This window comes from Cordyceps javanica, chromosome 2 (genome assembly GCF_051103115.1).
Source record: "Cordyceps javanica chromosome 2, complete sequence".
NCBI classification, from domain to species: Eukaryota; Fungi; Ascomycota; class Sordariomycetes; order Hypocreales; family Cordycipitaceae; genus Cordyceps; species Cordyceps javanica.
Window position 1 is genome coordinate 4427712 of NC_139296.1, and position 27936 is coordinate 4455647.

Below are 27936 nucleotides of genomic sequence, written 5' to 3' on the forward strand. Positions count from 1 at the left end.
ACTAGCGCCGTCTCCGCCCTTCTAGCTCTCCCGCGCTCGCGCTCCCTCTCACTCGTCCGTCACTCGCCGTCCGTCGCTCGTCACCACCACACAAACACCACCTACCTACCTACACCACTAGCCTAACTGCACTTTGTTCGACTGTCCTTCCCTTTCTCATCTCATCCTCGGCCCCCCTCATCACATTCTTCTATTCCGCAACACCCTGTCCTGACATCGCGGCCTCACTCATCCAGAAAAGACTCGGTTCCATCGAATCGTTGCCGTCTTGACGGTGACGCAGCACTACGACCCCGCTTTCTCTCTCCCTACAACATCGACTTTTTTTTTTTGCCGTCGGAGCTGCCCAGACTCCCGTGGCAGCCCAGAAAGAGCGGGCGATTTGGCCAGACAGCCCTTTTTTTTTCGACCATCCTATTGTCCTTTCCTTACGAGACACACATCTTTAATCGCAGCCATGAATCCCCTCCTTCAGAAGAACAAGATTGACGTCAAGGTATGGAAAAAAAAACATGTTTGCTACGCAACGCCGCCTCACCCCACCAGCATGCGCGCACTTGCCCTGGATCAACACGTCCGCCTCATGTGACGAGCAGCCAGCGTGACAGCGCCGCTTGGGTACCATTTCCAACTTTGACTAACCACTTTGTTGTCTGCAGTCGCTCTCTCCCGAGGAGCAGCGCCTCTTCCGACTCTACGGAAAGCTCCCCTCGCGATCCGACCACTTCGCCAAGCACCTCAAAGAGCGCAAGTACTTTGACTCGGGCGACTACGCCATGTCCAAGGCCGGCAAGGGCGACAGCGTCGACGCCGGCGCCGTCGGCTCGGAGCACCCCGTCCCCGAAAACATCCCCCACCTCTCCTCGCCAGTCAACACAGGAAGCAACGGCGGCGCCAGTGCTATCCCCAAGCACCTCGGCATTGGTGGTGCCAGCGCGCCCGCAGGCACCGCCGCCGCTGCTGGTATCAACGCCATGCCCCAGGGCTTCCACGCAGGCAGCCCCGTCAAAGAGAGCAGCTTCCTGCATCGTGAGACGTCGGCGAGCGAGACTGAGGATACTCAAAAGGCCTCGGATGAGCAGGCAAAGGCGAGCGCTCCGGCGGAACCTGTCGCGGCTGGTGGTGCTGGCATCCCGATCCGCAGATAAGAGGCCTGAAACTCTCTTCTCACCTTTTTCTTTCTATTCGAGCGATGCAGAGGCCCACCAAACCTCGCTTTCTTGTAATCGTGCCCTTTCATGTTATGGCTCAAGAGGGATTCTGGAACACTGTATAAGAATGACGCTTCCTTTCTCGACCAAGGCCCTCTTTCTTTACTACTCGAACCCATCCACTGGACAACTATGTCACCTTCTCTTCTCTTCTCTTCCAACATGTTACTCAATCTTTTTTTGTTGCACAATGCCGGCGTTTCTCTTGTCCACAAAGTCCATCTAGGCGAGCAATACAAGTGCCCGCCGCGACTAGCAGTCCTTTATCTGGATCAACCTTTCGTTTTACTGGGACTTTTTTACTTACCATTTCTTTTGTCAATTGCGAGGCTCTGTTGCCTCTTGCCTTTTTTGGTTTCTGTCTATTCTTCTCTTTTCTTTGTTTTTCCTTTTTCTTTTTTCTCCTGTCATCGCGCCTCTTGCAATGTCTAGGTAGGCTACAACTGGCTGGTTCCATAGTGGAAAGTGAGAGAGAAAATAGGGACCAAAAAAAGGAGAATCATGTATGAGAAAAATTGGAAAGGTTTTTCTTTCTCATCAAGTAAGGAGCGAAATTATGTCAGCCTTTTTCAAGGTTCCAACACTCTGTACTTTGCTTCGTTTGACACGTAAGTTTGTTGACAGAAAAATTAACTAGTTGATCAATGACCTTGTTTTCAGAACTGAAATGAATGCCCTTTTGATTTTTTTCCTTTTTGGCTCCTGTTGCCCTGTATAATTTGAAAGAAATCATTATTGTCCTTAGTTTTTCCCCGAGATTCGTAAAACCAAAATCTCTGGCCACCAAAATTGAAAATTCAACACTCGACATTTTATACTTATTCATGGCATGACTCTGCTCGGTAATGCCCCTCTCTCTCTCTCCCGTTCACGCAGCGAGGGCCTTGGCGACCATGGCCTTGGCGCCCTCAAACGTCGCGTTGCCGCCGATGAAGCCCGCGGCGTGGACAAAGACGCAACCCTCAACGCCGGCAATGGCGTCGAGCTCGGCGTCGCGGAAGCCGCGCCAGGCCTCAGGGAGGGGCTTGCGGCTGACAAACGAGTCCTTGGACTCGGGCACGCACTGGATGCGCCACTTGGCGCCGGGCTCGGGCTTTTCCTGGTACAGCACGTACAGCACGGGGCTCCGGCCGGCGCCGGCGCTGCTGCTCCCCTCCTCGGCCGCCTGCTGCTCGAGGGTGTAGAGGTGGTCCTTCCAGGGGACGCTCTGGCCGTCGAGGACGAGGACGCGGCCGTCGGCGTCGTGCTCGGCGCGGCGGGCAAAGGCGGCGGCGACGACGGCGCGGGCGGGCAGCCACGCCGACGCGTAGTAGTCGACCTCGCGGTCAAACTCTTCGCCGATGCGCCGGCTGGCGGCGAGGAAGCGCTCGTCCTCGCGGCGCTGGGCCTCGTCGGCGTCGGCGGCGGGCGGGTCGTTCCAGTTGGGGTTGAGGCGGCCGACCACGGCGCCGAGGCCGAAGCCGCCGTCCGAGAAGCGCTTGGTGAGGCCGGCGGCGGCCACGGCGGCCGGGTCGTAGACGGCGACGCCGTTGTCGTGGGCGTCGAGGGCCTCGACGAAGCTCTCGTAGATTTTCCGGTGCAGCAGCGTCACCTCGGCGCCGTCTTCATCTGCCGATCCCGCGGCCGCGGTCTCGGTCTGCTGCTGCTGTTGCTGCTGTTGGGCCGCCAGGCGCTGGGCAATGATGGCGCGGCCAAAGTGCAGAAAGACGAGCCCCGCCGAGGACAGCTTGGTCGGGCGGCCGGGAAAGGTGACGGCGAAGCCGCGCTGGTGGTGGTCGTAGCGGTGGCGGGCGGCGTCGTACTCGCCGCCGACGTCGACGACGGTGTGGCACGTCGCGAGCACGGCCGGGTCGCGGGTGCGGACGAGGCCGGCGTCGGCGTAGGCGGGCAGCTGGCGCAGCATGTGGACGGCGAGGGCCTCGTCGGCGTGGAAGTGGCCGCTGTGCGTGCCGATGAGGACGCCGCCCGTCTTGAGGCGCTTGGGAGCCGACTCGGCCATGGTTCGTGCTAAAGTGGTGGTGGTGGTGGTGGTGGTGGTGGTGGTGGTGGTGAGAGTGCGGCGAAGGAGGCACAGAGGGAGCATGGACCGGGTGGCCGCGACGGGTTGTTGGAGAGGCGAGGAGGAGGAGGAGGAGGAGGAGGAGGAGGAGGAAAAGGGTATGAAGAAAGCCTCAATGTAGAGTGAAGCGAGGGGCGAAAGGAGAGAGAGAAGAAGAGAACGAAGAAAAAAAAGAAGAGGGAAGCAAGTAGTGGAGAGATAAAAAGGCGTTTGCAGGACGAGAAGCTCTATGAACTAATTGGATCTTTTTTTCCCGGTGGTGGTGCAGGATTGAGAGCTTGCAGAGGTGGGGAAAGTGAATGGAGTTGGTGGCGGCTGGGCCAGCCAGTCGCATGCAAGACATTAACTAACTAACGGACATTCACCAGGATCATTTTCGCATCAGATGTGTGGTAATATATTTTATGAGGCCAAGAGAAAAAAAAAATCCTATAAATGCCCTTTTTTCGCATTGTAACTTTGAAAGCCCCAGTAACGCCAGTTGTTGTTCTTTCTGCCCATGCAAGGTGCTCTATTTCGACGCCGCCGCGTCCTTGGGAGGGTGCGACAGTCCCTCGACGCCCTGCCGTCCAATGTTGGACATGTCGGTGTCCTCGCTGCGCTTGGTGTCGGGCCCGCGCAGTCCCGCCGTCGAGGCGTCCGACGTGCCCAGGTTGCCGCCGACGCGGCCGCTGCCGACGTTGACGGTGCTGGCGTCGGCCGAGTTGAAGTCGGACGCGCGCGGCGGGTCCTCGGGCAGCGGGAGGTTGGCCTTGACGCGGTCAATCTGCTCAGACTTGGACTCGGGCATGTTGGAGGTTAGGTGGGTGAAATGGATGGATTGATGGAGGGGTGCTGCTTGTAGTTGGTCAATGGCTGGCTCGGGAGTTGGTTTTGGGGTTGGGGGGGGGGCAGAAAGCTTGGCAACGTACACGTTTTTCGATTTGGTTTAATCGGATAGGAGAGAGGATTGGCGTGGAATTTGATGCGAGAAAGTGAAGATTGGTATGGAGTCTGTTGCTCGTGTGCCTTGTTTGATTTCCCAGGGACCAGACCCCTTCTTTATACCCAGGACGAGTTGACAGAGCACCCAACTGACGTCAATTCCCCTCCCCCCCCCAGCAGAGAGCGGCATCTGATGCCATCGTCATCTTGACGTTGAGCAATACCCACGTATTCGAATCGGGTCACCGTTTTAGAAAGTGCCAGATCTATATGATGCCCCCTTCGGAGCGTCTCCTCCGTTTGCGTGCTTGCGTGCGTTGCCTCTTGGGCGGGTGGAGGGGAAGGAGGGTCAACAACCTCCACAGAATGATATCACCAGCATCCATTTAAGACGGGGGGGGGTACACAATACCAAAAAAAGAAACTGGAAAAAAAAAAAGGCGAGCGACTTTGCTGCTGGGTATGGCCACCAAATTACCAGTTGATCATTGTAGGGGAGACAAAAGAAAAGGACAAGAATCCCAAGAAAAGATGGCCAGTTCTTGTACTGCTTATATAACAACCAGCTGTCACAAGGCTGGTGGTATTTCACGGTCAGGGCCCGCAACGTCGTGTGACTGGCGAAACGATGACAACTTTTGTTTTTGTTTTTGTTTCTTGTTTTGTTTGTTTTTTTTTTTTTTGAACGTCAAATAACGACGTTCTGCGCCGTAATCATAAACCCGAATCACACACGCTTCTTGCCACAACGGCCCTTGAAGATTGACGTGGTGATGTACAAGAATAGGGATTGGTTTCGATCTACAAGGTCCATCATCTCGAGTACGGTTTCTGTGTCTTCTGTCGCGCCATGGCATTATTATGAATATACATCCTCCCTTCCCCCCCTTCTCTGTCCAGAACTGCTCCTTCAGAGCTTCATGCCTTGGTGATTTCATGACTATATATCGACTAGCCCCATGTTCTACTCTTAGCATGAGCCTGATAACATGCTATTCCGCCATGTTCCATATTATATTGTCATAAAACGTGGTGAAATGTTATGAAATCAAATGTCATTGTAGCAAACATGACAATTCACATCTCCAACATCGCCAAACTGAGATGTACCACCTAATGAATTCGTATGCTATAGAAATCTCACCGATTCAAATGATGCCTAGTGTTTACAAAAACTTATCCATTTTGCCATTCATCAAAGGAATCATTAAATGAAAGAATCTCGCAAAAAACGCCTATGAAAGCTGCCCAGCTAGTCTCGCAACAGGCCGCCAAAAATCGTTTCTACATTAGAAGAACCCCGAGGCCATTTTAAAACAAAAGATTGCAGATCCTCGCACGCAACAGGAACAAAACCGACCCTCAAGATCAAGTCATTCGCCGGTCGTTATCCGCACTCGTCGGCTCCGCCAGGTCCCCCTTGAGGTAGTTCTGATCCTCGGCTGCCTCGTACTCGGCAATGAGGTCGCCAACCACCTCACGCGCCTCATCAAACTCGTGCAGGTTCTCGGAGAAGGGTGCCGTCTTCTTGTAGCCCTCCATGAAGGCGTTGCGCTTGCGCATGCCGTCGTATTGCTTCACAATGCGTTTGAAAAGCTGTCCAGGTCCATGTTAGTTTGCACTTTTTTTCTAGGAGGCACACTCCTATTTTTTTTCTCCAAGCCTCAAAGTAGAGGACAACCGTTAATCACTCACCGTGGCAATCGAGGTGTGGTTGGCCAGCATCAGGCCGCTCACGCGATGGCTCATGGGAATATAAGGACTCCTCTTGGTCAGCGCCACCTGGATGCTCGCGGGGCCCCAGGGGATAAACGTTGCCAGCTTGCGCTCACGGATACGCAGTAGGCTCTTGTGCACGTCGGTCGGGTCAACCTCGCCTTGGATGACGTTGAGGATGGAGATGTAGCAGCTCTTCTTGGCTGGCACCGTCGACACCATGCGGTTCTTGGGCTGCAGCAGCCGTCGCATTACGTCAAGCACCGTCGTCTTGCGCACCGTCTTGGCCTGCTCTACCTGATCTCCCGTGAACGGCGTGTACGCCGTCATCAGGAAATGGCACCGCGGTGTGGGGATGAGCGACGCCAGAATGCTGACGAGGTCGTTGTGCATGTACCCGGGGTACCGGAGTGTCGTCGTGCTTGCTGACATGACCGTCGATACCTGCACAGGCCGAGCGTTAGTGGGCGGTTATGTGTGTGTTACCATGAAAGCAAGGAGAGGTTGGGGAGGACGCACCAACTGGTTAGTTTGCTGGAAGGAGGGCTTCTCAACGTGCAGCCGATCTGCCGCAATGCGCGACAGTGCGCCGTTGTCGAGTACCACAACCGAGTCTGCGTTTTGCGTTAGGCGTCGCATGGACAGGATGCTGTTGTATGGGTGCACGACCACATCGCCCGCATTGGTCGTGTCCGGGAAGACAGAGTACGTCTGGATAATCTTTTTCGGAAACTGGTCGTTGAGGCGCTCGAGAAGAAAGGAGCCCAGCCCGGAGCCCGTACCGCCCGCAATCGAGTGCAGCATCATGAAGCCCTATTGGAATACGAACTCGGTCATTAGCCATCTCTCGCTGAGTCGACATCCGCCCCCCGCGCAGTAGGGACTGAGTCTTTGGGGACAACAAGAAAGAGGGGGTTGCGAAACTCACCTCGAGAGAGTCACTGCCGTCTGCCTCTCGGTCAATCATCTCCACAATCTCCTCGTACACCTCCTCGCCGCTCTGGTAGCCGTCACCCCAGTTGTTGGCCGCGCCCACGCCATTCTTTCCAATGTAAAAGTTTTCCGGGTTGTAAATGTTCTTGTATGGCCCTGTCTGGATGCCGTTGATGACCTAAGAGTGAGCAGCGATAGCAGCCGTAGCAGGTTAGCAAACTGGGACCCCCACGTATGACTTCTTTTTCCTCGCCTCTTCCAGTGGCCAAGCCTAGATGCTCTCCAAAAAGGCTGGTCGCCAGAGAGGCAGAGAGATCAGGGCTTGGACAAGGAGGAATATGTACCCTTGGTTCCAGATCTATCAGAATCGCGCGAGGAATGTATCGCGTGTCGTCGCTCTGGTAATAGAAAACGTCTTTGCGGTCGCCGCCCTCGGTCGCAAAGTCCTCGAGATTGCCGTCTTGGCTAATGCCGTGTTCCTGGCAGAGCTGCTGCCAGAACTGACTTCCAACTGTTTTCGAACACGCAGAGAGATAATTAGGTCAATTTGGTCGCTTTTACTCTCCCATTATGGTGAGTTTCTTCTGCTGCTGCGCCAAAGGGCCAGCTGGGGAGAAGGGGGAGGGGGCCAAGACTGACTGCTGTTACCGCACTGTCCAGCCTGTATCGTAATGATCTCCCTACAAATCAAGAGGCAAGGAGATTAGCTTTTGCAGCGGTTCTCGTTTGTAAATCAATATAGTCTCGTCCGTACCGTGGCATTTTCTTCGGCTGCTGCTGCGGGTCGTTGTTCGGGGGTTGGTTCACTGTCAAAGTTGCGGGTTTGGGAAACGCGACGCGCATCAAGCTTGCCCCGCGATGTCATCTGAGCGACACATTTTGGGTGGAAACTGGGCAGTGGCTCCCCCACCAACTAAGACACAGGCTCTCAGCGGCAAGGCAATGCTGCTCCTTATTTTACAGCTCACAACGGTCACCAGAAGCAAAAGACTTATTTATATCAAAAGCAAATGCATATATTTTCCCATTTGTAGGGCCCTAATACAATATAAACAGAACAGTGAAAATGGCCTCCCTCGTTTGACAGATTGCCCAGTAATATAACAGGTGAAGAAGCAAAGCCTCGATACTCTAAAACGCCGTTCATGCTAGCCAGTAATGGAAAAAAAAATTACTATACCTTTTTGTTCTCCTTGCGGCTGTATACCGTAGCCGTCTGAAATGCTATTTCCAGGCCCGTGGGCCGAAACCAAACCCAATGTCCGACACCCATTATTATTCATCCGTCTTATTATGCACCTTGTTCTTCTCCAAGGCCTCCGCCAACAAGTTGGCCAGATCCTTAGTCTTGACTTGGAGCATCCAAGTCTCCAGTCCGTCGCCAGTCTCGTTTGAAGTCACCAGGCGCACGTACTTTCCATCAGGCTTGTATTTGACGTCAGGTAACAGCGCCTTGTTGATGGCGACGTTGCCTCGCGGCTCAGCTCTCAGTAACAAGCGCACCGCATTCGTCTCCTTGTGTTTCAGCACACGCAGTAACCCAACTCCCTTTGTCGTCCATGGGCTTTTGGACTTGGGCTTTTCACCATCCGATTGCTCGTCAGGTGACGCAAACCCCAGAACCTTGGCCCGTACCTCATGCACGGCCTCTTCATCTGATTCGGCACCTTCCGTGAGGTTGATTTGCTCATGCTTCTCACCTTCGTCTTCGTTTCCGTCTTTGTTCGCTTCGGCTTGGGTACTGGGTTCAGGAGTACCCGCGGCTGGCGTGGTCGCCAAACTCGAGCCTCCGCCCAGGTTCAACGGCGAGTCTACAGCCGACGCTTTAGCGGAGCGATTTTCCGGTTCTGAATTCGAGACTTACTGGTCCCGGTGGTAGAGGATCCACCGATTGGAGGCTGCAGACTGGCACCAAAGGATGGTGCGGCCTGGCTCGAGCCAAACATGTTGCCACCCTGCGGCTGAGCGGGAGAGGCAGCTGTAAAGTTAAAGGCTGGAGCACCACCCGGAGCCGCACCACCGAATAGCGGCGTGGAGCTGCCGGAAGCCTGATTGCTGCCTCCAAACGTGGATCCTCCCCCATTAGGAGCAGACGCGCCTCCCGCGCTACCAAACTGGAACGTCGTGGATGATCCCGCTGCCGGGGTTGCTGCACCGCCGCCAAAGTTGAACATGCCGCTGCTCGAAGGGTTGTTAGACTGGCTGTTGCCGTTGCTAGAGAACGGATTGTTGAAGCTGGTGTTGGTGCTGTTGCCGTCGGTGCTGCTGGCAGTGCCACCTCCAAAGTTGAAACCGAAGCTGGTCGATCCATTGTTGGTAGAGGGAGTAGCTCCAAACGAGACCGACGTGTTACCATTTGTCGTTGTGTTACCACCCACAGCGCCCCCAAATAGGTTCACAGAAGGCGCGCTAGTTGCTCCTCCAAAAGTGAAAGAGCCAGGCGCAGACGAGGTTCCGCCGGTGAACGCCTTCTTCGCGGGAGACTGTTCATCCTGCTTCATAGGGCTGCCAAACAAGGCTGCAGAGTTGGACTTGGCTGCCTCCGGCGACTTGGGCGCGAAAAGAGGCTTCGAAGGAGCGGTCTCTGTAGTAGAGGTGTTCGAGTTGCCGCCAAAGCTGAAGATGGGTGCAGCGGTGGTCGGGCCGGTGGTAGCAGGAGCATCAAGCTTTGGGGCGGTGGCACCAAATAGTGGCTTGGAAGGAGCGGCAGACGCGGCACCAAAAAGGTTGTTGGTTGCGGTTGTGCTCGAAGCGCCAAATAGAGGTGCGGCAGTAGTCGGGGTCGACGTCTCGGTAGAAGCAGGTTTTGCAGGCTCGGAAGGCTTAGCACCGAAGAGTGTCGATGACTGCATAGCAGGCGTAAAATTGGTAGATTCCTTGGCACTATCCGCCGCGCCGAACAAGGTCGAGCCAGCGGGTTTAGCAGCAGCCGCGCCAAACAGGCTTGAGGCGGGTTTGGCCGGCTCTGTTGCGGTATCGGCAGGCTTGGCACCGAACAGGCCTGTGGATGATGTCGGGGCAGAAGGCTTGAAGTCGAAAGCCGGCTTCTTGGCAGGCTGGGAGTCGTTCTCCTTGTCAGACTCGCCGCCATCTTTGCTAGTGTCGGCAGCAGGAGCAGCAGGCTTGTCAATGGCTGGCTTGGCCCCAAACAGGTTGGAGGGGGCGGTGCTCTTGGGGGCAAAAATGTTGCTAGCGCCAGAAGCAGGCGCGGCTGACTGTTCAGCAGACTCGGCTGGTTTAGAAGCACCAAAAAGATTTCCGGTAGCTGGGGCAGCGGGCTTCGCGCCAAACAGGGCAGACGCGCTGGAGGCCTGTGATCCACCAAAGGGGTTGCTGGTCTGGGAGCCTGCCGGAGCAAATTTGAGAGGTGTGGTGCTGGGATTCCAGGTCTTGTCGGCAGCTGCAGAATTCTCGGCAGGGGACTCCTCGCTAGGTTCAGCAGCACGCACAGGCTCACCATCGGTGCCCTTGGTTACACGATCAAACAGGCTACGCGCCGGGGTACTCTCGCGGGTGGAGTCTCCAGCGGCGGTAGACGCAGAAGCTTCCTCAACTACACTAGGCTCAGCGCTTTGCTCCTCGCTCTGCTCCGCATCAGGGCTCTCATTTTCGTCAGAATCGGCATCGCTCTCTGAATCGGCATCGACGCCACTGTTCTTGGCTGAGCTTGCATCGGAGAGATAACCAAAGATGTTACTGCCTCCTGCAGGAGCAGCAGCAGCGGGAGCCTGTCCGGCGCCAGCCTTGATGTTGGTGAAGACAGAGCGAGCCAGACTACCTGCCGAAGCTTTAGACGCAAAGGGGCTCGGTCGGGCTGCGGAAGTCTCGGTTGACCCGGTGGACTTGTTGGCAATTTTCTCGAATAGGGTCTTGGTCGCAGAGGGCGTGGAGCGCTTGAGAGGCTGATCCTCCTCGCCAGCAGAGGCCTTGCGCTTGTTCTTGCCAGCGGGTTGAGGCGTGGCGATGGGGGCTGCCGGTTCTTGGCCAACCTTGTCGGTAGTTTGGCGTTTGCCAAAGCTGTTGGCATCGCTGCCGGCCGCATCCTTGGTGAGATCATCATCGGCCTTGCGCTTCTTGGAGGGGGCGGATTTGGAGGGGGTCGCGACAGGTGCTTCCGCCTCATCCTCTTCTGGCTCGGGAAGGCCGTGCTCGCGGCGCCATCGCTTCAAGACTTCTTTTGAAGGTTTGACGTTTTGAAATTCGTAGAGACCATAGCGTAGCAGAATGATGCTTCTACTCTTCTCGAATTCCTTGGCAAAGTTGATGACATTCAGCTTCCAGTCCTTTCGCGCAAAAATCTCGTTGGCAGCATATTTCAGGCGGCGGAGGTCGAGAATGCAGAAGAACTGTCTCCGCTGTTCTTCGTCGAGATCCGGGGGGCAGAGGTGGCCGAGGAACTGATCGGCATAGATGGACCCCTTGGAGTTCCATTCCTTGGGAACCTTGCGAGCGAGAATCTCACCGGTGAGTTCGCGGGGCGGCGACGAGATGCGCATAGGGAAAAGATCCTTGTCTGAGGACTTGGCCGCCATGCCGCGCGGCGCGGCACTGGCTGTCGACTCTCTGTAGACTCGCGATGGTTCGGGTGTCGCGCCAGGGGCGAAGACCTTCTTCATGGTGCTCTGAGGCAGGTTGGGTGAGAAGATGCCAGAGGGCGGGCTGTCGGAGATGGCCGAGGCCTGGAAGATATTCCGTGCAGTCGTGATGGAGCTCTTGTTGAGCGAGTTGGACGGCGTTTCGCCTCGGCTGGAGAAGAATCTGCGCGACGGCGCGGACTGGGGAGTGCCGAGGTGCTTCGACGGACCCTTGGCGAAGGGGGAAGCGCCAGCATAGGTGCGCCTCGCAAAGGGCAGCGGAGGACGCGCTCGTGGCGTGCCATTCGTGGCCGGGGCGACGTCGCCATCGCCAGGCAAAGCGAAGGTGACCATGATGTGAGGAGATGGAGGGCGGAACGCGTGTGGCGAAGTGCAAAACCAGCCTGTCGATTTTTGGCAGCGGACACCAGAATTGCGACGCGAGATGATGATGAAGGCAGGGAAAGCAGTACTTCGATGAATGTCCGCGTTGCACAGGTGCGATGTTGATGGTCGTCGCGTCTGACAGTGACCACCGTGCCAGGGCAGCGAAAAAAAAAAAAAAAAAACGTGCCCCCCGAGTGCGACGGTTCCTAAGGGGTGGGTTGCCACAGCAGCAGCGCAGGCGAGAGTGAACTCTTCAAGACGCGGGCGCCCGCAAGATGCAGCGGAAAGGAAGAAAGGAAACAATGCAGTGTCACAGGAACCGATGCATGGGCGGTTTGGCTAGCCTTGAGAGGATGAAAGGAAACACCTGGGCGCGCACAAGGGACGGACTGGGGGGGAAAGATGGTCCAGCCTTTGTTTGGTGTTGTGGGAGGCGGATGCACACGGAGCCGTTCACGGCAAGGCTTGCTGTGGTGAAGAAGGGGGTTTAAAAAAAAAAAAGAAAAGCCACCACAACGGGGGGAGGGAGGGCCGCCCAACTCTTCTAATAAACTAGTTGACTAGGCAGTTACCTGTGGCCTGTGAACGACAGCCCACGAGCAAAATGAGCAAAGAACCCCAGCTGCCCACGTCTGCCCAGTGCGAGCTAGCCCAGTGCGAACTAGCTTAGTGCGAATGACGCTGAGAAGCAACTGCAACCAATCGACTCCCGACCCCCGCCAGAGGTCCACCTGACTCCCGCTTTCTTTCCTCAGGCATCAACCACCAGCGAACAATTCGGCGACTGACTGTAGGGTAGTACTGACAGCTGGAAAAATGGAATTCTCCGAGTCGAACAGAATCAATTAATTCAAGCATTTATCAAGCAATGGTTTTTATACTACGCATTACATCTCGGATACACTATAGTGCTAGGTGATGGCCTGTTGTGGCCCCATCGTCCCTCGCGTATAAGCTGCATTCTGCAAGGCACTTGCTCCATGAACGTCCCCAAGGTAGCGGAGGTAGAGGCTGATGTTGAACCGTTCCGTGTCATGAAGATAAACACACACACACACGACAATTCTCAGATACCAGTGTCAATTTCTTTCCTAATCCAGCAAAATAATAAAAGAATGGCGTCCTGTAGCTCATCCGTCCAATTCGGGCGGCTGCATACATCAAGACCTTGAAATAGACAAACATGTATGGAAAACAAATGAAAGAAAAGAAAAGCTTCACTAAAACAAAAAAAGTACAGTGGCGCTGCATACCGTCCACGAGTCAAGATTACAACAATAAAAGTCAAATTTCCCTAAACACCAGTCCAATTCCATCGTCCCTGGCTTGCAGCGGCCTACTCCTTCATCATCTTCCTGTGTTGCTCCTCGAGGTATTCCTCATCCGAAGCGTCAAGAATGTCATACTCCTCATCCGTCATGAAGCCGTCATCGGAGCCATCCCAATCGAGATAGGATTTTGTGGCCGGGCTAGCAATGGCGCTGGGAATCGACGAGGCCACGTGCGAGGTGGGTGTGAGCTTCGCCTCCTCGTGTACGCTAGCGGTGGGAGATTCCTTCTCCAACTTGGGGAAAATCATGGTGCTGCTGGCTTGAGACTCGTCGACCTTCTCGGGCTCCTGCTCCTGCTCCTGCTCTTCCTCTTCAAAAACAGGGGCGGGAGGGGCGGCCTTGACAGACCGAACCTGGACCTCGCACCACAGACGCTCGCCGAATCGGTAGCCGTCCTCAGTGCATAGACGCCAGTACGAGATGAACTTGCCAGCACGTGCAGGGGTGCGCAGGAGCACGGTGAACTGGAACTCCTGACCCGGAGCGAGCTGCGAGTAGCAGATGGTGGACTGCGAGGCCGACACAAGGTCAGAGATGCCCGCGGGGTGAGTCGAGTCTACGTGACCCATGTAGTCGCCACCGGAAAATTTGACCACGCAGCCAGCAGGCCAAGGGATAGCTCCGTCATTGCGGAGCGTCCAGGTTTGCTCAAAGACGTGGTTCAGTCCATGTATGGTACCATCAGGCACGCTCTCACGGACAAAGCAAGCCTTAAGCTGCTCCTCCTGGAAGGTCTCCAGCGTCTCCTCCCTGGCTCGAGGGACGTCTTCGAGCTGAACAAGCGGTTCCTCCTCCTTCACCTCCTCCTTGTTCATGGTCTCCTCTGGCTCCTCCGGCTTCACATCGACAACGGTCTGCACAGCGTTGACGGCGTTTGTGCTAGAAGGGGCTTGAGAGTGAGCCTCGAAACGATCACCCAGAGCCTGCAGCTGTCTACCGTCCTGGTGCTCTGCAGTTGTGGTAACGCTGACGTGGCGGACGGGACTCTTGAACTTGATGAGAGGGTGCGTATTGTTGTGATCATTGGCGGGGCTGGCCTCGCAGTTTGCGCAGAAGTCGAGATCAGGGCAGATGGCACACTTGTAGCGGGTGCCCTTGATGTAGGTGGGCCAGCCTCCAGAAGACTTGCAAAGGGGACCGTCACAGCAAATGCCCATGTGCATCGGCTCCAGGGAAGAGCAAGCATGCGTCGGGTTGAGGGGCTCGTACAGAGCAGCAAAGCGGTGGTTGGGGTGAATAAAGTTGGCATTCTCCACGCACTCGCTGCAGTAGTCCCAGTCAGGACAGTCAAGGCACTTGTGGCGAACACCGCAGATGTTCTGGTCACAGCCATCGCAAATGGCCATGTGCATGCGGTTTCTGCCAGGAGCCATCTTAATGTTGATGTAGTCGGGCATCACAGTGCCCGAAACGGCCGGGGCAAAGCCGTGCATGGGATGGTGACCATGAGAATTTGCCGAGAAGCAGGGCTGGCAAAGGTCAAAGTCTTCGCACTTTTGGCAGTGCAGGAACTGGGCCTCGGGGAGTTCTACAAATTGTTAGCCTCAGGATGCGGGACAGTGCAAATGCAGCGCGATTAACTTACCAGCAAGGCAAGTGTTGCAGGTGCGCATAGGCCCAAAAGCCGTGCAAGCAGGGATTGACAGGAAGGAGGGCTGCGGAACCTGGACCGGCGGACTGGGAAGAAGGGAGTCGGAGTACGAGACGGGGGTCATCTTTGGCTCGTGCCTCACCATCTTGGCCTTTGGCTTGGGAGAGATTTTTTCGGTGCTGCTCTTGACAATGGTGCCGTCAACGATGGAACGCTTGATGAGCCAATGGTTATCGCTCTTGCAGGTGATGCCTTGGTCAATGCAAGACTGGCAGAGATCAAAATCGCCGTCGTCGCAGGTGGAGCAGTGATAGTGGGCGTCGGGGATGCTCTTGCTGCAGATATTGCAGCAGACGGCGTAGATGGCGGGACTGGGCTGATCCTGAGGCGCAACGGGGGCATCCGCAGAGCTGGGGTTCAGAGATTGGCGGCTCATGAGGCAGCTAAGGCGGCTTTCAAAGTCTTTGCGGAGCTCCTCACGATCAGCAACCATGCTGGCGGCCTTGGCGAGCAGCGCCGGGTCGTACTGCTTGGCCATGCTGGGACCGCAGTTGCGCAGAGGCAGGTTTAGAGACTGCGGAACGAAGGGCTGGGGCTCTGGCTGGGTAGCAGGGACGGGTTCTGTGATGGGCGTGGACACAGGCTCGGCGTCGGTCTTTGGCTCCTCCACCAGCGTGACGCGCAGCTTGAGCTTGGACTTGGCCTTGGCAGCGCGGTAGAGCTGCTTGTAGACTGGGAGATTTGAGGAGTCAAGGAGTACAAAGGATCCCGCCGAGTCGGAGTATCTCTCGACCATGGCCTTGCGGTCGGCAGGAATGTGCAGGAAGGTTCGGATCTAAGCGGTGTTAGTACGGAGGGCGTTCAACGAGGCTGCTGGCCGCTCTCATCGAATAGCGACCAGCAGCAAGGAGAATCACAAGAGAAACGTACGTGCTCCTCGAGAATTCTAGGGACCATCTCACGCAGAGGCATCTTGACTCGGCGGGTAGTGCCGTCGTAGGTCACCTTGACGGTGACCATGGCGTCGGGACCAGCGTGCGTAGCTGACATGATTGCAGATGGACTCTGTTTCCAAGAGATGGTGTTAGTTTGTAGACCGAGAGATTGAGAGATGGCGGTGCGGACGGACGGACGGACGGACGGACGGGCGAGGTGAGCGTGTGTGTGTGTGTGTGTGTGTGTGTGTTTGGCTGGCGATCGGGCTACAGTGAAGCGGGCCGACCGACTTACAACTAGGACGAATGCAGGAAATGTATGTATAGATGGGGTGCGTCACCGACTGACGGAGCGAATCTGGCACGCTACAGAATAGGTACGAAGAGGAGAACACAGGTGATGGTTGCCGAGAGAGCGAGGAGTATTTGATGAAGCAGCCTCGAGCAGTCCCTCGATGCCGCCGAGGACCAAATGGATGGATGAAGAAACAGGCGGTGATGGGGAGAGGAGAGGAGGATGATGGAGAGGGGAGAGGCAGCTTTGGGGGAAAGGCGGAGGCGGTAAAAGAGGAGACAGGATGACCTACTTTGGTCACAGCGGGTCAGGGTCTTGGAGGTATCAATGTGTGCCGCTGAAGGGGTGGGTTTTGGGGTGTAGCAGGGCGAGGGTTGGTGAGTTGCTAGTGGTCTGCTGGGAGGAGGATAGTGGGAGGATAGTGGGAGGATAGTGGGAGGGGACAGTTTAGCCACTGAGTTGGTGCTAACCAGGCCCCAGGCAGCCAGATCAGAGGGGATTGCGTGTCCTCGTACGGAACAGTGAGTGCACGTATGCCAACATTACTTGACTAGCCACTCATCTATTTACCTACCTACATATTGATGGGCAACTACATAGATAGGTAGGCAAAGCAAGTTACTTGATCAATACGGATGAAAAATGGTTCTTTTTTTTTTGGTCCATTTTTGCTTTTTTTTTCCCTCTTGAGAGCTCAGTATGCCGCCGCTGGCTGAACGGCCTGGAAGGCGCTGGCTTGTTTCGCCCGCCCACCTAATCTGAACCCTGGTCCCGCCCCGGCCGGCCCGCAAGCCCAGTCCTAAGCAGGACGATTGCAGTAGCAGGCAGAGACAAAAAGTGATGCTGTGCCACCTGAAGCATTTTCGGTCAAGCTATTACTTTTCGCTGTGCAACGGGGCTGTCTATCCATCAAAGGACCTTGGCCTGCATGGACGTGGGGAGGTAGGTCGGTATATAGGTACTGAGTTACCTTACGTATTGGGTTGCAGGGCAGGGCCACATCACCCACCTGTCCCCCCCGTAGCTACCGAGATACGGATTCCGGAATCGTCGGCTTTCATTCCTCTTTTTTTCTTCTTTTCTACGGAGTGCTTGTTTCCTCTTCTTTTCTCCTCTTCTCTAGGCAGCTGATAAGACACAGAGCAGATTACGTAGCTGTCTACGCCACTCGATGGCAAAATGGATGGCAAGTAATTTGAATACTCCATTCCTTTGTCGCCTCCCCCCCCAAAAAGGCAGCCGCCAGAACTCGCAATCTCAAAGGCCAATCGTGCGGGGGTGGATATATTCTAGCCTAATAGGTTAACCAAGCTTCCAATGTACTGATAGTACGGAGTACGTAGGCGCCCTCTCAGTCATGCCCTCTCAGTACGGATACTGTAACTGGCACTGTACCCGAGCCGTGTCTTGCGGGACTCTGAGCCGGGAGCGCACCATTTCCTCTCTGGCTGCCTAGCCTCTGCGCCACCAGAAGCCGACACGCCGCACTTGAATTACTGAGTACTTGCCATGCAAGCCATGTTCGGAGTACATGCATTCAAAACCATCCTATTCAAATGATACTACAAGTTCCCCCCCCTCTGACTGAATGATGCCGACATTGTTGTCCTTTCAACCGCCTCGCATCTAGCCTGCGACGAGCCGCGAGCAAAAAGGCATGCCAACATCCCTAGTCCACGCCCAGGCCATCAAAGCTTCCAGCATGAGCCCATCCGTCGCCTGAACAAATCTGTCGCATAGATCACGTCATGATCTGGATCTATCTAGCCCTCGTTGTTTCCCGCCCCTTGTCCGTCCTCTCGGTCTCGGGCCTACTTACCACGACTTGCACGATAAACGAGTAGCACACGCTTTTTTTTTTCCGACGCGACGGCCGGATTTTGTTTTTCTTCAGACAGAGTTTCGCGCCCTGTTGACACGTCTATGCGCGCTGTCTTGACTTTTACCGGCTTCCTGTGCCACGCGATTCTTCTTTCCGCCCACCCAACAAAGGTAACAAGTTGCGCGAGCACTCACCCATCTGCTACTCAGACCCGAAACATGGTGTGACGGAAGATCAACGAGCCCTGATGGCCGGCTTCACATGGCGGAAGCGACGCCGCTCAAGGGCCAAAGGCACTCGTTTACGGCATTAGAGGCTCATGGAACTGCTCAACTCCGTGTCGACAGCAACGTAGTCATTGTAGATGCTGTTCCCGTCCAGGCGTACCATCATCTTTGTCCACCACACTACGATGAACATTTTGCCAGAACCTACCGCTGCCCTTTGGCTACCAACCTATGATTCAAGGCTAGCAAACTAGACTGTGTGCCGTGATGAATCTAGCTCCTCTCGTATCTCCGGAGCATATCAAACCGTCATGTCGCGAATAAGTCATATCCCCGACTGTCGGCCCTTGAGCATATTGCGCATAGCCACATCGTTTCTGAGGCTGATGCAAGGGACTTTTGCAGCTCACACGACCACTTCTATTTATATCCAATTTTTCATACAGGAGTAGTAAGTAGTGTGTGTATGCAATGGCTTGCATAATCGTGCTAGTTTGACACGCACGGAATGCAAAGCAGCATTTCATCAGACGATTACATCAAATGCAGCTCTCCCGGTGTGCGCAGGTTGCAGGCTGCTATAAGCACGAATCTGAGGGCAAGTAGAGCTGCTCGTTTCTTATTCGCGTCTATTCGACAATGCGTAGCCAGCGAGTGGCCAGTCCAAAATACAAAGGACGACCTCTGTCTCATCTGCGCTCTCGTTTGGTGGAGGACGTTTCGGAACAACACTTGAATGTGTCATCCCATGGCTCGCAGAGCCTCCTCCTACCCGTCACTAGGAGTCATGCATCAGAGGACCTAACAATATTGTCCACTGTGGTTCGTGCGGATGAAAAAAGGGGGGAGAAATGAAATGAGATGAAATGAATTAGATCAACCCCAGAAAAGCAAAGCAATGCAGCTAATGGTAGTTGATATTGTACTCCAACCAACATGCATATCTACAGTCGTATACAAAGGAAACGCCATCGCGGATGATTCGGTAGCAGCCACAACTCCCAAGCAATGCACTCCCGAGGCCAAGCAAGTTCCAAAAATAAAGAACCTTAAAAGCAAAAAACAAAAGACGCCATGCATGCGCGCCATGCTATCCAGACAAGAATCAAATTTCAAGACGAAGCGCCCGTCGCGCTCCACTGGCTCTGAAACTCCCTCCCGACCCTCTCCAGCCTGGCCGAGGCCCTCTGTGCCTCGCGCGCCTCCTGCGGGCTCCTCGCCACGACCACGCTCACCAGCCGCGGCGCGCTCTGCTGCTTTTCGTATTCCCCTCCTTCCTCTTCCCCCGTCGCGCTGCCGTCGCTGTTGCCGCGGTTGCTGCTGCTGCCGCTGCCGCTGCCGCTGCCGCCGATGCTGCTTTCGCCCTGGGCCAAAGGCGACGGCTCGGCGGCGGCGGCGGCGGCAGCGGCGGAGCCGGTAGTGGTGGACGTTGGTGGTGGTGGTGGTGATGGTGGGTGCAGATAGGACTGCAAGACGACGGCGGCGGCGGCGGGCGGTGGGTACTCGACCATGATGCGCTCGACGGCGCCCATGCCGACGCGGTGAGCGGCCGTCTGGCTCGTCAGCGCCGACGTCGCCAGCGCCGTGAGCGACTCGAGGTGCGCGCGGGACCGCGAGGACGTGATGAGCGGGGTGAGGGCGTCGTCGGCGAGGTGCAGCGACAGCGACGGGTGCTGCGCAGGAAGGTCGGCCATGTCGTGCTAGTTTGTGTGCTGTGACGTTTGATATATGTATATATATATATATATATGCATAGATGTATGTATGTACGTGTGTATGTATAGATGGATATATCGCGAGAGGATTTGTCGAAAAGACGAAAAACAGACGAAGAAAATAAATCAAGAGTAGGAACGAGAAAAGAATATACCCAGAAAAGGTGATTAGGAGGCGAGCTATGCCCGCGGATGAATAGAAAAAGAGAGAGAGAGAGACGATGGTGTCACAAAAGTGGTGGCGGTATATAACAGAGGAGAGGGGTCGGGATTTTGGTATATTAAATGGCGTGGCCGTGCTTGTGGTGCTGCGGGTGATGGCGTGCAGGATATCGGCGAACGGCTTCCCAAGCGGTAGATGCTAATCACAAGATGCACGGACAGAACATGCGGGGAAAAGGGGGGTTGGATAGATAAGATGAGCAAAATATCTGGTCCAGGGGGGGGGGGCAGAGTTGATGCGATGCGGACAAGGATATAAAAATGTGACGACGACAAGGGCTGGGCTGTCTGTACACCTGTATTGGCATTCCTCGGCATAAAAAGCCGTTGCGTACCGTTTCCTTTTCTATTTTTCTGCATTAGCCGCCGTAGGCGTTATATGATGTAATATCACATTGTCCATGTATCAGTCTTGCGGAGCGGGGAAGCAACCAAAAGAAGCTCAAGAGAGGGACGCAGCAACGCCCCCCCCCTCCCTTCCTTTCTCTGGGGGCAAAGAGAGCGAGAGAGCGAGAGAGAGAGAGAGTCATTTGCAGTTTCTCTCCCCGCTTTCCCGCTCTCTTTCTTTCTCAGAGAGAGGCAAGCACACCCCCGCCCACCCCCTCTCCCCCCCAGCTCCGTCATTGTGCATGAGAAGCAAAGTGTCCGAGGGATATAAATTCGGGCAGACAAGATACTTAGCCTGGCGCGGCGGCGGGGGGTAAAACTGACTAGTTCGTGCTAAATTACTATATTGGAGGGGCTGACCCCGTCTTGGCGATGGAGTTTGGTGGTTGGGAATGTGCCGACATGGTATAGACTACTCAGTACTAGCAACTCTTACAACGGTTCGAGTGGGCACGCTTTGTTGGCCTCTCTTTGCTTTTGCCCGCTTCGACAAGGTCGCGATCGCCCCAGGGCCATAATGCCGGAAACACTTCACCGCAAGACTACAAGTGCTCATACATGTTGCCTCACAAAAGACACATACGGGTTAATCGACAGTGTCCAAAGCCATGAGACAAGTAGAGAGGAAAAAGAATTCTTTCGCCTCTAATCAAGTAAGAAATACCCATATCCATCAAGAACACCACCAACACCGCTACCATGAAAATAAAAACCAATGTACCAGTCAAAGCCAAAGAGGAAAAAGAGGTCATGAGACAAGGGGGATACAAGAAAAAAAAAGGGCAACATCCGGCCTTCCTTCCGCGTCAATACCAGCCCATGTCCATCATGCAGATAGAAAGATAGGCCCAGCCTGCAGTAGAAAACAGCCGACGCCGGTATTTTTGCCATTGCCATCGGCTTTTCGGTGTTCCCTCAAAGAGCAAAACAGAAAACGCATGCCAGACCGAGCATCGTTGCCAGCCCAACGCGGGTGGTTAGCAAAACAAAAGAAATAGAAAGAGAGAGAAAGGATGATGGTAGGAAAAGCGCATAGGCGGCCGTGAATAGTAAAGGGAATCCAAGAGGTGAAAATTAGGCGGAGCTGGCCCGCAGCAAAAGCAGGAAAGAATGCCCGTGGGCTGAAGCAAAGATCGGCGACAAAAGCTGGCTAATACAAGAAAGAATCACGGCGAAAAGAAAAAGGTGAGTCGGGTTTGAGAATCGATGATGGCCAGAGCAGAAACAAAAAAGACATCAAAATAGGCTCAAGCATGCTAGTTTTTGCCCCGTTGCCAAGTAAAAGAAAAAAAAAGTGAAATCCATTCGGTTGTTTTGGTTCAGTCCAAACTCCATCAAGGGGATGAGAGAAAAGAGGGAAAAAGACAATACATCAATGGACGCCCAGTGCCACATATTCGTAGACTCCAGGAAACAATCAGGATAAGAAAGCACAATATGACGGAGGGCAAGGGAGCAACACCTCTCCATCGACTGGTCCACAATCCTACTGTGGATAGTAAACCATGCCCGACGCGGGATGAGGGTAATAGAAGGTGTCGGGGCTGGGAGTCATCATCCCGTGCATGCCCATGGAGCTCGTAGGATAGGTCTGCGCCGGTGGGTACGGAGGAAACGTCGTCGGTGGTTGCATCTGGGAAGGGTCAAAATAGTATACCATGCCGTTGACCTCTTGTGCAACGAGATTATTAGACCCGGCAGTGCCTCCCGGCTGGCTCGCTTGCTGCTCCATTTGACCCTGCATCGCATAGTTGCCAGTCATTGGGCTTGGTGCATTCGAAGGGTAGCCGCTTGCTTGACCATTCATGCCGCCTCCTGCGTAGCCGCCCTGGTAATAGTAGCCTTGATGGCTGGGCTGCACAGGTTGAGGCGGCCCCTGGTAGTAGCCTTGCTGAGGGTATGCGTTGCCGTTGAACGGCACAGCATGTGCAGGTCGCTCTGGAATATGCGACAGTGGTGTACCAGATACGTGCTGTGAATGTGACGGCTTCCTCGAGTGGCCGTCTGGCGGGTAGCCACCGCTGACTTGCACCGGAACTTGCTGGTGGAAGGCCTGTTGAAAAGGGGGACCGCCATGAGGCGTGCTGGGTGTTTCAATGTGTGCCACAGAAATGTTCTTCTGCGGCCGAGGTTGATGCATAGGCAGTGCGGGTACTGAGGCGTCCATCGAGCTGCCATCCACCCTGCTTGGTGGTGGTATTTCCTGCATAGGCATGGATATGGCCACGGGCATGGCAGCGGGCACGGACATGGCAGCGGGCACGGCAATAGGCACATGCATAGACATGGGCATAGGCGGTCCAAACTGGTTACCAATGTCCGCCATCATGTCCATTCGTCCGGCAGGGGGGAGACGAACGACAGGCCTATCTCCTGGATGCGCGCGAGACACGACAGACCCAGTTGGCGAGAACATAAATTCCCTGTCGTGGACAATAGATGACCGACGACTGAGGTTCAGACTGGGAGAGTACATGCTACCATAATAGCTGCCACCGAAATTGCTGGTTCGGCGGGAGAAGCCGCTCACGGAGCCAAAGCCGGATCTGGGCTTGCCACGACCACGCTGCTGCTGGTTAGGTCGAAGAGCCCTGGGGATGAAGTCGAATGACCGGTCTGAAGCCGGATAAATGTATTTTGGACCCTTCCCGGGAAGTGAGATGCGGACCGGCTTATCCCTACGAAGCGGTGGTCGGTGATCCGGCAGCTTGGTGTACTGCTTCATCTGAATACCAGAGTATACGGAGGGATCCCTTTCATATGGGGGAAGATGGACGCGAACTTGGACATTTCCAATGTGCTTTTCTGTCGACAGAGTTCGGTTGATGGGCGTGGCGCTCTCTTGGCAGGTCGGGATGTAGCCGTTGCCGTTTGGCGGTCCCTCGTCTACCGACACTTGACGGGAGTGGCGAGAATGCGGAATAGAAGCGGCGTCATGCATATCATGTGGCCAGGGCGAGTTCGTTGTCGGGTCTGGCGGTGGGTACATTGGACTATCACAAGCATCGTTAGGACGGGACAATGACAAGAGCGCAATAATGACATGGGTTGGGAGTGTGAAGCGTACCCTATGCGGTTATAGCTGTTACCGGAAAAACCACCGCGACCACCTCGACCTCTACCCCGGTTGAAAGGGCGGAAAGCGTTATTCAGATGACCCGGGACATGCCTGGAGTCGTGCATGATGAATGCGCCTCTATTAGGAACAAATGAAGGGTCCTGATCTCGCCGGCGTTTGTATTCATCATTTTCGTTGCCGCGTCGTGCGCTTGGTCCACGACCAGCGGGATTCATCGCCGAGGAAGAGCTGACAATGACAGGCGCGGAAGGGGATTTAGGTGGCGATGGCACAACTTTACTGACTTGTGTCTGCTGTGGCTGTTTCTGGCTGTCGGTGGGCGGCGGATTCGCGATAGATGCGGCCGGTGCGATAGCAGGGGCTGGATGGAGCGCAGATTTGGAGAGACGCTGCGAGTGTGATTTGGCAGAGCCATTGGTGGCATTCTGGGCGAGGCCGGATGTAGGAGAGGCGTCCTCTATGTTGCTGGTATCGCTGTCGGCGGCATCGTGGTCGTCGGTGGCCATGGTACCATCTGTCAGGGAGTCGTCATCGACATCGAGCCCGTCTGGGCGGCCATCATCCTCGTCCTCGACGCGACGGCGGTGGCCAAGCAAGTTTCTGCGCCCAGGGACGGGAGCCATGGCTGCAAAGAGCCTACAGCAGGGAGGAGAGAACGGACAAACAGTGTGTCACAGTCGCAATCGAGCTAAGGGATCGCAGAACGGTCATGCGGTTCGGTGCGTACGGCAAAGGAAGCCGATGGATGAACAAAAAAAAGGAAAGAGGAGGAAGATAAAGAATGAAGAGCGCTGGTGATGATGGAAATTCAGCGTGATAGAGAATCGGAGGATATGAAGGACGCGCAACGGCTGAAGGGGGAAGAAGCTTCGCGGGCGTTAAGCGGCCGTAGTCGTCAACGTCACGGAGGACGAGGGGTGATGTCTGGATCGGGGAAAAGAAGGAGCTGCGGCTTTGGTGGTGGCCCTTTGCGGGGAGGGAGCGTCTTTGATGAAAGAAGAGGGAGAGAAGACAAAAAAAGGCAAGGGAAGAGAAGAAGCAAATGGCGAGGATGGTGGGTATGGGAATAGAGGATAAGAAACGATGGGATGAATCAGGACAGCCAGGAAAAAAAAAGCAGCACCATCTTTGGGTTGATGGGCAGAGAACGGGCGAGGCAAGCATCATAGGCGGTACTGCCTAGATACTTGAAATGTGCGGGGAAACAGGGCGAGGGAGAAGGTACACACAAGTATTCGAATAAAAAGAGTGCCGCAGTAAGTACTACCTAAGCTGCTGGCGCGAGGGAGCAGCCGCTAAAACTAGCGCTAAATCAGCAGTTTTAGCAGTTTGGCAGCAAAGCTACTCTACAGTCGATCAGCTGGGCGGCCGTGGAAGGCAGCGTCGCCGAGAAGCGTACACTAGAGATGGGCAAAACTTTCTTTCTTTTGGGTCGTCAACGAAATTAGGTTCCTAGTGAATAAGGACTATACTAGTCAGACTTCTTTAAGGTATTTTGGCTTTCTTGACGAGTTGGTAAACAAAGGTTATGGCCGTGAGGCGACAGGAGCTACAGGCGATGCTAGTGCCTGAACTACAGATGAAGGTTTCTAATTGCTGTCACGCTACTCCATAATAGGCTTAGCTTGAGCGCCGCCTTTCTCTTCCCTCCTTCTCGGCCCAGAGGAATGTGGAATGCAGCATGTGGCCTGTTATTATTAATAGGCGAGGGAATTTCGTGTCCTGATCGACTTGTTTCATCTTCATTCTGCATACAAATATAGATTTGCTCCATGCCATACAAAAAGGACCCAGACAATCCATCGCTGTTCATGCTGCCACCTCTGTGGCACACCATTGTAGCTTAATGGCTGCCAGAACACATACATAGACAATGAGAAGATTTGACTCTTTCCAGTTGCACATGCTCATATTTCGAGTCAGCCAAATGGCCAGAAAGGAAAACAAAAAGAAAAAAATTCAACCCTCCTAGGCTGCCACCAACACGACCAAACACCGCACGTCACAGCCCTCTCCGCACGTCATCGACACAGGGCAAGACGGGGCCAGGCGAAGGTTCAACCGCAGGCAGGCATCTGCAAAAGACACGCCAAAAGTCTGAAATCATATTGTTATGCTCTGACATGTGGCTTCATCCAAGCAGTACTAATGGCCATGGCATGCAAAAAAATAAATAAATAAATGAATGAATGAACGAATAGCAACACAGGTTAAGGACCAGCTCCAAACTCTACAAGCCTGTCACGCCGTACGAGGCATATGAGGCAGCAATGCTACTCAGTACTACACCACGGGGCACCCTTAAAGCAGCACCCATCCCAGATCGCTTGCACCATGTCGCACTCAGCTGGGCATCAATTGATCAACATTCGATGACGGCTCTAGGAGAGATAGTGCCTCTCTTTATCGGACATTACCACGCGTGTTGGGTGCATCCCTTCAACATAATGTGGTACACAGTACAACCGACAACGCATGATAGCGAGGCCTGCCAAGGCGAATACTCATGCAATTCCACTATCCAACCTAAGCTTATGCCAGCAGCACAAGACTCTCTCCCTCAATTTATGCAGAAAAAGAAGAAGAATAATTCGGACTAGAATAACACTGGCTACAGAAGCCTCCAACTTGTGCAAGTCAACGCCAGCGCCTCGTTATTCACAGCGCACACGTTAGGCATCGACTTATCTATTGTGTTCCGCGACAGACGCCTCGCTCGGCCACCAGTTTCCAACCCCGCTGCCCTCACCCTACAACCTCTAATAATCAAGCAACGCCGACGTTAGAAATGACACCGCCAGGTGCCCGTCCGGCAACACGCCCTCGAGCGCCTGCCAGCAGCTCCCGAGCGAGTGCGGCGTCTTTTGCAGGAGCAGCCCGAGCACGTATACCCCGTCGAGGCGGCTGTCCGGCGCCCGCCAACCGAGCTCCCGGTCCAGCTCGTCGTGGAAGAGACGGCGCAGCCGGTCATAGCCATCGATCCGCGTCCAGGTCCCTTCGTAGTTCGTGTGCCCCAGAATCGTCTCGATGGCGGGCACCATCATGCCCCAGGGGCTCACCTCGGCCGTGCTCCACGCGACCAGGCCCGCCAGCGCCCCCGACGACGCGTCCCGGACCAGCATGTTCGGGCGCATCAAGTTGCCGTTGTTGATCACCATCGGCCAGTCCCCGTCAAACAGTCGAGGAACTGCGTCCTGCGCCAGCCTCACGCCAGCCTGGAACCGGTCCGGCAGGAGACGGCTGATTTTCTCCAGCGCAGTGAGATACTCGTCCTGCAGTGTCTCCCGCGGTGGCGGTAAGTTTGCGGGCCGAGTCTTCCATCCGGCAGCACAAAACCTGCGGAAGTTGGATCAGAAGAGTGATTTGTTAGTACTTTGCTGTCTGCTTTTGGGGGTAATGTGACTCCTGGGGCAGAAAATTGACCAACCTCGCAAAGTCTCGAACTGTGCGGCACAAAGGCGACTCGTCGATTTCGCCGGAGAGATTGACCCGTATCGTATACACTGGAACACCGTGCATTCGAGTAATCTTGTACACCCAGAGATCACCGAGCTTGTGCTCTTCGACAAACTCCGGCACGTATTCGCCGTACGTCTCTCTAGCTTGGCGAAGCAGTTCACGGTCCAACCGCCCCGTTGGCTTGCGAAAATGAACAATGTAGGAGTCGCCCGCCAGCACGGTATAACTGCTCCCGCCCTGGAGCAGGTCTAAATCAGGAGTGCTCTGTGTAATTTTGTGTACAAACTCATCGCACTCTTTTTGGGTCGGCGTGGGCCTCTCGCGGAAGAACAAGGCAATCATTATCTTGTTCGTGCTCTCACTGGACAGCATCTTGGACGGTCTTGGTGGTCTTGCTGTCAGACTATTCGAGCGCTCTTGGGAAAAGGACTTGAGACCATTTATACGTTATGTCGTAATACGATAATGGCAATCCGTGGCGCTTATTCGGCGTGCCACGATTGATACGGCAAGATGCCCTCCCTCGGGCTCCGCTGGGTGCGACATCGTAACCAGGCGGCTATAGATTTGCACATAGTGAATCACGCAGAAGAGCTGTCACGCGGGCTTAATATTGAAACGAGATCAAGACCGGGTCGATACTGTGGTGTGCGCCGCCACCTACACTGCTGCTGACGACCTGCTTCCAGACTTGCAACTGGAAACCCCGCAATACTTATAGATGGGTCGCAGGCGACATTCTCAGGAAAAGCAACTGTTCCATAGAGGACCGCGTTTCCCTGCCCCGTTCTCGAGGTGTGACTTTGCTTTCGGTGGTGCTACAGCTACGTCGTTGAAGTCACGACGTCATTCAAGTCGATAAGAACAACATACCGAACTTGTATAGGTTGACGGCTCGATTCATAGTGTCTTGCAGCCATAATTTTGTATTGCCGTCATGGCAAATTGCTCGGTTTGGACTGAAGCAATTTTGCCCTGCTTTCCCCTAGATCTGGACATTAAGGCCGCTTTAGGTTGTTCTTTTGCTATTCTTGAAATCAGGACTGGCAGTTATATCTGGGACTACGGC

General features: G+C 54.8%; 8 protein-coding genes across 8 annotated transcripts; 1 reads left to right on the top strand and 7 right to left on the bottom strand.

Annotated features, from left to right (window-relative positions):
* Positions 1-457: 457 nt before the first annotated feature.
* V2A60_003823 (camp-regulated phosphoprotein/endosulfine conserved region-domain-containing protein) lies at positions 458-1148 on the top strand (the record flags this gene model as incomplete). The annotated part of the gene is made up of 2 exons (XM_083255149.1): positions 458-496; positions 660-1148. 2 exons carry the CDS (start codon positions 458-460, stop codon positions 1146-1148), a joined length of 528 nt encoding a protein of 175 aa, XP_083111275.1.
* A 931-nt stretch (positions 1149-2079) lies between these two features.
* V2A60_003824 (metal-dependent protein hydrolase) lies at positions 2080-3210 on the bottom strand (the record flags this gene model as incomplete). Its single annotated transcript, XM_083255150.1, has 1 exon — positions 2080-3210. The coding sequence occupies one exon, from the start codon at positions 3208-3210 to the stop codon at positions 2080-2082; it is 1131 nt and encodes a 376-aa protein (XP_083111276.1).
* A 571-nt stretch (positions 3211-3781) lies between these two features.
* On the bottom strand, positions 3782-4060 carry V2A60_003825 (uncharacterized protein; the record flags this gene model as incomplete). Its single annotated transcript, XM_083255151.1, has 1 exon — positions 3782-4060. The coding sequence occupies one exon, from the start codon at positions 4058-4060 to the stop codon at positions 3782-3784; it is 279 nt and encodes a 92-aa protein (XP_083111277.1).
* A 1502-nt stretch (positions 4061-5562) lies between these two features.
* V2A60_003826 (gamma-tubulin) lies at positions 5563-11771 on the bottom strand (the record flags this gene model as incomplete). Its single annotated transcript, XM_083255152.1, has 7 exons — positions 5563-5790; positions 5890-6354; positions 6430-6723; positions 6839-7021; positions 7188-7343; positions 8143-8654; positions 8708-11771. The coding sequence occupies 7 exons, from the start codon at positions 11769-11771 to the stop codon at positions 5563-5565; spliced, it is 4902 nt and encodes a 1633-aa protein (XP_083111278.1).
* A 1369-nt stretch (positions 11772-13140) lies between these two features.
* Positions 13141-15776, bottom strand: V2A60_003827 (uncharacterized protein; the record flags this gene model as incomplete). Its single annotated transcript, XM_083255153.1, has 3 exons — positions 13141-14663; positions 14721-15561; positions 15657-15776. 3 exons carry the CDS (start codon positions 15774-15776, stop codon positions 13141-13143), a joined length of 2484 nt encoding a protein of 827 aa, XP_083111279.1.
* A 3341-nt stretch (positions 15777-19117) lies between these two features.
* V2A60_003828 (DUF5308 domain-containing protein) lies at positions 19118-19699 on the bottom strand (the record flags this gene model as incomplete). The annotated part of the gene is made up of 1 exon (XM_083255154.1): positions 19118-19699. The coding sequence occupies one exon, from the start codon at positions 19697-19699 to the stop codon at positions 19118-19120; it is 582 nt and encodes a 193-aa protein (XP_083111280.1).
* A 2116-nt stretch (positions 19700-21815) lies between these two features.
* Positions 21816-24031, bottom strand: V2A60_003829 (CASC3/Barentsz eIF4AIII binding-domain-containing protein; the record flags this gene model as incomplete). The annotated part of the gene is made up of 2 exons (XM_083255155.1): positions 21816-23322; positions 23397-24031. 2 exons carry the CDS (start codon positions 24029-24031, stop codon positions 21816-21818), a joined length of 2142 nt encoding a protein of 713 aa, XP_083111281.1.
* Positions 24032-26167: 2136 nt separating this feature from the next.
* V2A60_003830 (uncharacterized protein) lies at positions 26168-27239 on the bottom strand (the record flags this gene model as incomplete). The annotated part of the gene is made up of 2 exons (XM_083255156.1): positions 26168-26744; positions 26836-27239. 2 exons carry the CDS (start codon positions 27237-27239, stop codon positions 26168-26170), a joined length of 981 nt encoding a protein of 326 aa, XP_083111282.1.
* Between the last annotated feature and the right edge of the window lie 697 nt (positions 27240-27936).